Source organism: Tasmannia lanceolata, unplaced genomic scaffold, assembly GCF_043159265.1.
Source record: "Tasmannia lanceolata isolate RefF3 unplaced genomic scaffold, GAP_Taslan_0.1 ptg000016l, whole genome shotgun sequence".
Taxonomy (NCBI): Eukaryota; Viridiplantae; Streptophyta; class Magnoliopsida; order Canellales; family Winteraceae; genus Tasmannia; species Tasmannia lanceolata.
Window position 1 is genome coordinate 8,246,280 of NW_027518693.1, and position 10,356 is coordinate 8,256,635.

A 10,356-nucleotide genomic window follows, 5' to 3' on the forward strand; every position below is an offset into this window, starting at 1 on the left:
AAGGTTTAGAACGCAATAGACAAAAAACATTCGATGCACGGCCACATGTCCCATGACGAGTCAAGACTATTGACATTGGTCCCACCCTGACCGGTTGGTATCTCTTATGTCTAGTGGAACTCTATACGTGTCCCTTGGCCGTATATCTCAGTGGCTCCTTATAGTTTTATGTTGCAAATTTTCACAATGATCAACAACAGGATTTATGGTGGGTGCCATATGATAAGAGTAATGAAAATCCAGACAATTCCATGTTACTTTTGTCTAAATCCACCCAAAAATCAAGCACAATGGCATTCCCATCAGAGACTAAGGATTTATATTACTTCTTCTCTTTATATAAGATGATACTTGCATCATCTTCAACTACAGTATTGGCAATTCTGCCTTCCATTTTTTGCAATAGCATCTACTTAGATTAAACACTAGTTGATGCTTCAATTATCTAGCTAATACAATTCCCCTAGTTAAAAGCAGAACAAACTTTTCGAATCTCTCCTTGGGTCCCTGTCAACACTCCGATGTTACTCATCTTGACCATCGATCGCCCAAATTCGACATTGAATCTCAGGCCAAGCAGACCTCTGAGAAGACCAGCGTAGTTTTGCACAATAGTCTTTGTGGAAGCATCGGTCCATAGCTTTTGATCCGATTCTAATATACCTCGCCCGTTTCTCAAGTTTGTGAAGAAAGAAAGATCAAAATTGTTAACACTTCCTGTGTCTAGTGCCACGCGCTTGGTCCCATCACCATTTTCTGGGCAGAGAGCTTTCAATTGAGGAAGGAATGAGGGATCGATGGTCGGATCGGCATCAGTTCCATTGAAGTTGGACAGTCTATAGCTGAAGAATTGGCAAGCCGTAGTTCCAATGGTGTGCCCACCTAGTAGGAAGACACCATAACTTACTTATTAAATGGGCTTCTCTTTGTCTTAAACTTTATAATACAAGAAAAAGAACATCTTCTCTATATTTTCTTATAAAAATTGTTGATCTAATATTTGATGAAAACACAGAACTAACATATATAATAGATAATATAGAAATTAGACACATAGTAAGAAATCAGTCTTTCACTATTTTGTGAATGGCTGAGATTAAAAAACATGTTTTCTTGTGAGATTAATTCGCTCCTTCGAAAAAAAAAATGAAAGACTGATTTCTGAGAGACACACTTAGTTGTGACGGAGGCGAAACAATCTCAACCCCAATATGGCAATTTCTCTCATGGGTGGACACTACGAATTTTTACCAGGGGTGCAACTTAATTAGATCAGGTGGGACTAAGCTTTTGCTAAAAAAAAAATAAGTTGGAAACAAACCTAATCCGACACAAATTCCCAAAAAATGACTCTGGCACTCCTAATTTTTCCATGGTAAAAATACTCCTATTTTAAGGTAAATCAATGTTCTGGTAAGGTTGTTCTCCCTGAAAAAACATAGACATTTTGAGAGTTAAGAGACTTGATATCATGCTTATTGCTTACCCACAAGGGTGACAAGGTCTTGTGTGTTGAGACCTCTATCCGAGAACTTTTTCTTCTGCTCGTCGATTGAATCACTGGGACCCGGTAGATCAACATCAGAAGCTGATGACACCCGTCCATCTCTACGTCCAGTAGGCACCCCCCAGCTTGCCCCACTAGTCTGTTAAAAATAACCCAAAATTTATTTTTATTAATCTTCCTATCAAGGAAATAAAGAAGGTTTGTGAGTATGAATATGTACTTGTTTAAAATTACTTTTAGGGAAATCATTCTCTCTCATTCTTAGAAGCACTGACCATTTGGGTTATGGCCTTGGTAAATCACTAAGTCAGTAGCTGGGTCCCATTTTATATGGGGTAATCTTTACCCTCCCAATTTTAATCCTTTTTTTGTAATAAAATGGGTATCCACCCCCTTTTGTTTGTCCTTTCCAGTAAATATTTTCAAAAAAAGACAAATAAAATGGGTAACGCCAATGTCTTTTTTTTTTTATTATTATTTATTTAATTCATCTGAGGTCCTACAAAGCGAGCAGCAAAATTGGTTTTTTTTTTTTTTTTTTTTTTTTTTTTTTTTTTTTTTTTTTTTTTTTGCAAAATTGCCTATCAAGTTCTTTACCGTAAATATTAATTCTGCTTTTTTTTTTTTTTTTTTGGTAGGTAAGCTGGGATTGTTGAAATACAAATGATTAAATAACAACACACTTGGGTGGAGAATCTTTCTACTCACTTAGTGTTGTCTGAAAATGGAATAAAAGCCCTTTTGAGACCTGTTTTGTCAACATGATCTTTAAGTGGGGACCACCGTTAACGGATTAAGCTTTTGGAGTAATTAGTTGCTTCACATGGTATCAGAGCCATTGCCTCACGGGCCACAGCAGGTCCGGCGTTCAAAACCCAACAACTCCTTGATATTAAAAATTCACATGTATGGCCAACCCAATTGAGGGGCCGCATGTGCCACTTGTACGGCCCACGACAAAACAAGAGGGGCCACACATGAGGAGTGTTGAAGTACAATTGATTAAACAACACCAACTCTAACCGCTTAAGCTTTTGGAGTAATTGGGATTGAACCTCCGACCTCGAGGTTGAGGAACAAAGCCTAAACCAGTTGAGCTAAAGGCTCAATTTTCAGCTCAACCCCTACATAGGCAAGCTAATGTAAACTAAAAACCTTTAGGGAAAAATGCAAATTTTTTATGTTTTGTCACAGAATTATTTACCAGAACCACAGAGTCTCGCGCAGCAAGTGCTAGAATATCCGAGCAGGACACAACCCCGGGGCACGCGGCTTCAAGTTGAGTCTTAGCATCGTCTATAACATCAAATCCTCTAAGGTTAAGGTTTGGCCCAGCAGTTTTCTCACTTGAGGACCCATCAATGAGGATAGACGCATCGCAACCTTGTACGAAGCAGTCATGGAAATGCATCCGGAGCAATCCGGGAGCGATTGTGGGAACAGAGCTAAAATGTGACTGAACGGTGGAACGAACAATCGATTCAGCTCGTGGGCACGAAGATGCGTAGAATCCCACACGTGTGCCTTGGCCTTTAACACAAGTGGTGGCCAAGGTAAGTACTAGAAATAAAGAAAGTGCAAGGTGGTTATACAAACCCTCCATTAAAGAAGAAGAATATGATGAAAAGGTTTGGATAAGTTAGCTTACTCAAGCTTTGAATGAATGAATCAATGCTGAGGAAAACTGGTAGTATTTATAGGAGTGTAAAGTAACAAAAGTCAGTAGTAAGCAAAGGCGTCTAGTGTGGAAGAGGAGTCATTTTTTGGAATTCTGGGTACTGGTATTTTGGTGGTGGGGCCTTTGATGGGAAGGAGAATAATTTTTTTTGAATTGTGGGTGCTGGGGTGCTTGATGGGAACGTTCTTTTGCTCAGTTGGCTACGTTGTCCCCTACTGCGTCTATCATTTTCAAGTTGCACTAGACAATCAGCTCACGGCATCTCTAGAAACTAAGTTGAAATTGGTAGACTTGTAATTTTTCTCTCAATTTGCTCACTGTAAATAGGCCCAAAGGGAAAGATATAGTTCCATGACTGTTGAACTCAGTGAAATGTTATTTCTACTACACATGATCTGGTTGTCCAACACATAGATGAGAACCCAAAAATAGTACATCAAATCAAAAAATTATGATTCTGCAAGAGAAACAATAATCTAATAGCAAAGCTGCTCGATCATTTCAACAACTCTCTTCACTCTATGGAAGGTATGGCTTAAGAGTGTAATAGAAGAATGAAAGGGAAGCACTCTCAATGTAGATTAATAGAGTGGAAGGTTAAATATTGGGTACGATCTTAATTACTAGAAGCATTCCAATGCTTAACAAGAAATAAGTAAGGGTGATTGTAGATATTGAATTGGTTTAACCTTGTTGACATAGCGGTTGTGGGTCGAGGAGTTTTGACAATTTATTGGAGTCTCTCAAGCTCAGGAACATACAAACTCAACATAGATGGAGCGGCAAAAGGGAAACCAGGGATATTAGGTGGAGGAGGCCGGCTTGTTCAGAGATGAAAGTGTTAATTTGGTTATGGTATTTTCCAATACTATGGGATTGGATCAAATACACAAGAAAAGTGCAGAGCCCTTGTAGATGGCCCTAGATTAAAAACAAAACAAAAGAAAAGAAAAAACAAACAAAACTAAATGTGCATCAGATCTCTATTGAATCTAACCGCAAAACTATAGTGGAAATAGCCCGATCAAAGTTGCAAATACATTGGAAAATGAAATACTTTTGGAATGAGATTAAGGAACTAATATTGAAGGGTCTCTTTCCAACCATAACTCACATTTATAGGCTAATGTCTTCGCCAACAGGGACGTTTAAGTACTAATAAAATGTTCGTTCGTATCTATATATTAATAGGTTTTTGGTTCACACGACCAATTGCTGCAAATGATTGTCAAAAAACATTTGTAATTAATTGTCTACGGAATTTTGCTTTATTATTAGGAATCTTAGGTCTTTATTGGATGACAAATAGTGTCTGCCTTAAGGCTTTGGAGCAAAATGTTTAGAAATCAAAAAGTGGGGATCCAACCGTTGAATGGTCATATATAGGACAATTGGTATAAGGAAATGCACGTAAACTTACCAGTTACCATATAATAACTCGTTAAATGATTGGTTAAATGCTTTTCCTACTCATGTTTCTCGCTTCTTCTGTTTTGAGGATAAATACAAAGCCTTGGCTTGTGGGAATTCAACTTCCTTACATGAGATTCCATAAGTAGGCAGGAAATTTCCTGAAGGTCCGCCACCTTTGCCTTTAGTCTTCTCACCTCACTGTACAGGTTTCATCTCTCTCTCTCTCTCTCTCCATGGGTTGGTGGGTACGCGCTTGTAGGGAAGGCTTGCAAAAGTTGCTTTAAGTGCGAGTCAAGCACCAAGCGAAGGCGACAATATATTTTGTTCTCTCAATTCTTCTACAGGGATCGGGCAATTTAGAGTATTCCTCACGTTTTCAGTAATGAATTGATTGGAGTGTCCTCACGTTTTCAGTAGTGAATTGATTGGACCCACCACAACAATGGGGTGTCCATATAAGTTGCTTGTATCACTTCCACCAATGAAAAGGAGGAGCAATTCTTCCATATTTGTAAAATTTTTAAAAAAGTTTGTCATTTTTTCGCCAAACAATCATTATTAGGCTCTTTCTTAACATTAACACTATTGATTCGGTGATACAAAATCACTGTTTTGATTTCATTCTTGGAGTGGGTCCCACTTGGCCCTTTTAAGTGGGATGTGTTTTCTCTCTTTGTATAGGGTTTGTATATGAAAGAAAGGATTTGAAGAAGAAGAAAAATGTAGGGATGAGAGGAGAAAATACTAGGGTAAGGCAAGACGGTTTTCTCTTGGCAGGCCCCAGGAGGGCTTTTGTGGTGGAGCAAAAGCAAAGTTCTTCTTGAGGAGAAAGATAGGGCAAGGCAAGAGAGGGGTTTTCTCTTGGGGGTTCAAGGAGGGCTTTTGTGTTAAAGCAAAAGCAAGGTTCTTCTTATAGAGAACGTTTAGGAGAGGTGTTTTCTCTTAGGCTCTTGAAAGGCTTTTTTGTGGTGATGCAAAAAAGGGTTTTTCCTCTTGTTTATCAAAGCATATCTTCTTCTCCATTGGATTTTGTCAGGTATTTTTGTGTGTTCGCCGGTGGTAGATTGGCGGATGTTATTGGCGGTGGGTTTTGGCCATTACAATTGGTATCAGAGCTCAGGGTGTGGGAACTCCGTTTTGCCTCCAAGGGCGGGGATGTCCCTTGGGGAAGATCTTGGAAACCCCAGTATAGTATCTCGTGGTTCCCACGTTGCCGCCGTGTGGAGGGGCGAGATTGTCCAAGTTGCTTCTGGGTAGAGGGGGAGATTGTTGGGGTTCCACGCAAAAGCAAATAGTCCCACATCAGATAAATGAAATAGATGGAGATGGGTTATAAGGAAATGGGCACTTTCCCTCGAACGGCTATCTTTTAGGGGTGAGTTCTACAGGTTAAATTCCCCACAATAGTATGCATGTCCGCCACATTTCTTTATTTCCCATTTTAAACAATCGAATGCCCACTGTCAAATAATCAATTACTCCAAAATCTTAAGTAGTTGGAGATGGTGTTATTTAATCTTTTATACTTTAACACTCCCCTTCACGTGTGGCCCTTTTTTAAAAAAGTTTGGCCTACACGTGGCGCATGTGACCCCTCTGTTGGGTTGGCCATTACATGTGGAATTTTTAATATCAAGGAGTTTTGAACTTGGGACCTCTGCTCTGATAGCATGTGAAACGACCAATTACTCCAAAAGTTTAAGCCTGTTGGAGATGGTGTTATTAAATCTTTTATACTTTAGCACCCACCATCGTTCATTAACAAATAATTAGATAAGTATTAATAGAGGAGTAGCATTATTAAAACAACGGAGTGTGTATATCTGATATGTGCATTTTAGTGGTATAAATGGGATAAGTTAGAATGTAGTTATTGACTGATTGTGGGTGATGTGTTTTAGGGTAGTGGATGTTAGTTCGTAATGATGTGTCATGTAAGTGGGAAACTGTGTTAATGTTGTGTGCTACCTTTGTATTTGTATTTAAGTACTTGTATTGCAACATAAATGGGGAGAAGAGAAATTTTACAGCACAAAGAGACTTTGTTCACGGAGAGTCATGGCTCCTCTCGAATGAGCCTTTAGGAGGTCCAGTTGCCTCAAATCAACCTCGATCTCCACCTCTTTTCTTTCTTTTTATTTAATTTGTTTATATACGTTACGGTCAATTAGGCACGTGACAATATCATTTCCAGAGAGAGAGAGAGAAGACCCTCTTTCGTTTCCTGTATATTGTTCACCAATGAGTTGAATTGTGCCCTTGCACGTGACAATGCCATTTACCGAAAGAGAGAAGACCCTCTTTCGTTTCCTGTATATTGTTGAACAATGAGTTGGATTGTGCCCTTGCAGACTAATATTTGGCTCATCTTAACTCTAATATCTAAATCAAAGAGTGGTAAAACGACTTCAGAGCCAATGTCATTTGTCCCATGTTGAATTTTAATGAGGCCCATTCTTCATCTTCATTTGACAAACTTTTAACAATAAAAAATGGCAAATCAATATCAATCTTCATATGAATTTTGTCTTTACGTGGAATTTTTTTTTGATTATTTTGACCTAATCTTTACGTGGAATTTTGTCTTTACACGGAAATCTCCTGCATATATGCTTCGCGTGAGTCTTCATCTCTCACTCTAAGTTGTGCGCCGCCCACAAAATTGAGAAGAAGGGTCTCATTTGATGCCACAAAATTGTTCCTTATTAGCAAAAAGTCGAACGGGACATTAAGATCCCTTTCGAAGTATCATTAGTAAGACTACTATAACCATTACTTTACGTGGAAATTCCCCGCATGTTTCGCGTTGCGTCTTTTGTCTATCACTCTAAGTTGTGCACCGCCCGCGGAGAAGAAGTGCCTCATTTTATGCCACAAAATTGTTCCTTATTAGCAAAAAGTCGAACGGGACATTAAGATCCCTTTCGAAGTATCATTAGTAAGACTACTATAACCATTACTTTACGTGGAAATTCCCCGCATGTTTCGCGTTGCGTCTTTTGTCTATCACTCTAAGTTGTGCACCGCCCGCGGAGAAGAAGTGCCTCATTTTATGCCACAAAATTGTTCCTTATTAGCAAAAAGTCGAACGGGACATTAAGATCCCTTTCGAAGTATCATTAGTAAGACTACTATAACCATTACTTTACGTGGAAATTCCCCGCATGTTTCGCGTTGCGTCTTTTGTCTATCACTCTAAGTTGTGCACCGCCCGCGGAGAAGAAGTGCCTCATTTTATGCCACAAAATTGTTCCTTATTAGCAAAAAGTCGAACGGGACATTAAGATCCCTTTCGAAGTATCATTAGTAAGACTACTATAACCATTACTTTACGTGGAAATTCCCCGCATGTTTCGCGTTGCTTCTTTTGTCTATCACTATAAGTTGCGCACAGCCCACGGAGAAGAAGGGCCTCATTTTATGCCACAAAATTGTTCCTTATTTGCAAAATGTCAATTGGGTCGAATTAGTAGAAAAGAAGGTCAAAATGTAAAGTTTGTATTTACAAATGATCATATTTAACTTAATTCAAAACACTACAAGAAATACACTCATTGGCGACAGACTAACGGTGAAAATCCATCACAATATTATTTCACGACGGAAATCAATCTGTCGCATTAAAACGAGCCCCTAGGTGTTATAGACTTTTAGCGACGGATGTTGTGGACTGTTTACCTCCAAGCCCCACTATGACAACATTGACGAGCAGACAGAGTTATGCCGGGACTCTTCCTAGCGTAAGCAGATATGAAAATACAATGAGGCCCACCTTTAAAAATTTTACGCCATTCCATTGTTCGGCCCCACCAAGGGTGTAGGGAGAGAAAGAGAGAGAGTATTAACCGGTTAGAGGGAAACCCCCTCACTTTAACACTTTCCGCTAAAGACACGTTAAAGGGGCCAATTTATCCTACAAGAGGGGCGCCCTAAATTTAAACTCCACAATTAATAACTAATTAATTTTATGAGATAAAAATAAAAACTTTGAAAATTGTATCGATATAAAGTATTTAATAGGTATAGAGAAATTTTCATACATAAGATATTTAATAGTTATAGTAAAATTTACATTTATAAGATATTTAATAGTTAAAAGAAACTTTACATTTAAAAGGTTTTAAGCAACTTTACATTTTGGATTTGGGTTTGGCTTATGTAAAGGGTTATGGTTTTGGATAGGGATTTTTGCTGATTAGTCCCTACATGACAAAATAATTGCTTATTAGTCCCTAAGAAAAGCATATTAGCTGAACTGTCCTACTTTTAGAAAATATTTGCTAAAAGGTCCCTAAAACTCATGAACTTCAATTTTCTACATTAAAATTTTTAAATTGGCAAATTTACTCCCAAGCCATTTAATCAGTTTTAGCGTTTTTTGATTTCCCTTGCAATATGTTTGGAAAAAAACTAGGAAATAAGCAACAATTTTATCTCTTCCAATACTGACTTTCCCTTTTGACATTCTCCCTTCTTCTTCTCCTAAGATTAGACGTCAAACCCTAGTTCTTATTCCCAAAACAAAACTAAAACTAAACTAAACTAAAACCCTACCGTATTGCAAGAGATTTTTTGATTTTATAAATTACATAACTTAAATAACTTTCATAAATAACGCACATAATTTGCATTTCATCTTTCATAAATTGCATAAATAAGTTAAAACAATTACATAGCAATGCATGGAAATCTGACAGATGCACACATTCTATATTTGCATTTTGCATTGCATTAGGTCCCTTCTACCCCAGGAAGCAGAGTACGACGTAAGCCATTCATACGGATGTGACACTAGTGTGTCACAAAATTCTTAATTCTTAGCCTCATACCTCAAATGAGTATATGAAATGGACCCCGCTTCCCCTTATCGTTGGATCCAAAGAGTAGTCTGGGATGTATATTAGACCAAACCACGCTAAGGGAGCCTGAGCCTACCCGGCATAGCCACATGGATGTAAGGAAATGCTTGTTAGGCAAGTTGTCTATGTATAAGGCACTCATGATAAGAACTACATAGTTTAGATCTTGTGCTATGGTATAAGGTTAGGGTTTGGGTTTTGTGTTATGGTATAGTAATCTTCATTTTGTTTGTTTTTGATGTAGTTTTTTGGGACCTTTATGTGCATGTTTTCTGGTACAGAATGCAAGAGCTCTGCCCTACCCATGAAGAGATTCACGAGCTGCTCGAAGTTTACGTCGACGGACGTGAAGATTCGATTTGTTGAGCCATACAAATAGATTCAGATGATGACAACGAAGACCAAATAAATGTAGCTGCAGAAGCTTCTCCAATGGTGGAAACAACTACAAAAAATCGTGTAGTATGGCACTATGTGAACCCTATTCAATGACGACATTGAAAATTTGGAAAACCAAGTTGATGAAGATTTTAGGGTGTGACAAACGGATCAGTGTCAAGAAAATGCAATTTTGTTGACTGATGCACTTTGAATGACTAAATTCACGGCAGAAGTGTTTTGATTTTCGGTGTGAAGTTCTGTTTACTAAAATGAAATGCAATATTTGTATATACTCTGGGTGTTATTTTTTCAACAAAATTTTGTATATAATCCAATCCTGTTTACTAAAAATGAAATGCATTGTTGAGTTATAAAATCATGTCTTTTGAACATTATGCTTTATGTACAAAATCGGGCAAAGAATCATATCCATACGAATAAATTTACCTTGCGTGCCGATGGGAAGCGCCAAATAATTTTTTTTTTAAATAATAAAATACTAATTGGCAATGGCTTTT

At 38.0% G+C, this 10,356-nt stretch overlaps 1 protein-coding gene across 1 annotated transcript; it reads right to left on the bottom strand.

Moving 5' to 3' along the window:
- Positions 1-302: 302 nt before the first annotated feature.
- LOC143848935 (cationic peroxidase 2-like) lies at positions 303-3,180 on the bottom strand. The gene is made up of 3 exons (XM_077357978.1): positions 2,712-3,180; positions 1,487-1,646; positions 303-882 (listed from the first exon to the last, which is right to left on the bottom strand). The coding sequence occupies exons 1-3, from the start codon at positions 3,108-3,110 to the stop codon at positions 464-466; spliced, it is 978 nt and encodes a 325-aa protein (XP_077214093.1). The 5' UTR covers positions 3,111-3,180; the 3' UTR covers positions 303-463.
- Between the last annotated feature and the right edge of the window lie 7,176 nt (positions 3,181-10,356).

Bases quoted from the DNA above. Each gene is read 5' to 3' on its own strand.
- LOC143848935 (XM_077357978.1), bottom strand. From the start codon at position 3,110: ATGGAGGGTTTGTATAACCACCTTGCACTTTCTTTATTTCTAGTACTT. The intron at 1,647-2,711 runs GTAAATAATTCT...TATTTTTAACAG, and splicing joins CGCGAGACTCTGTGGTTCTG to ACTAGTGGGGCAAGCTGGGG. The intron at 883-1,486 runs GTAAGCAATAAG...TCTTCCTACTAG, and splicing joins AGACCTTGTCACCCTTGTGG to GTGGGCACACCATTGGAACT.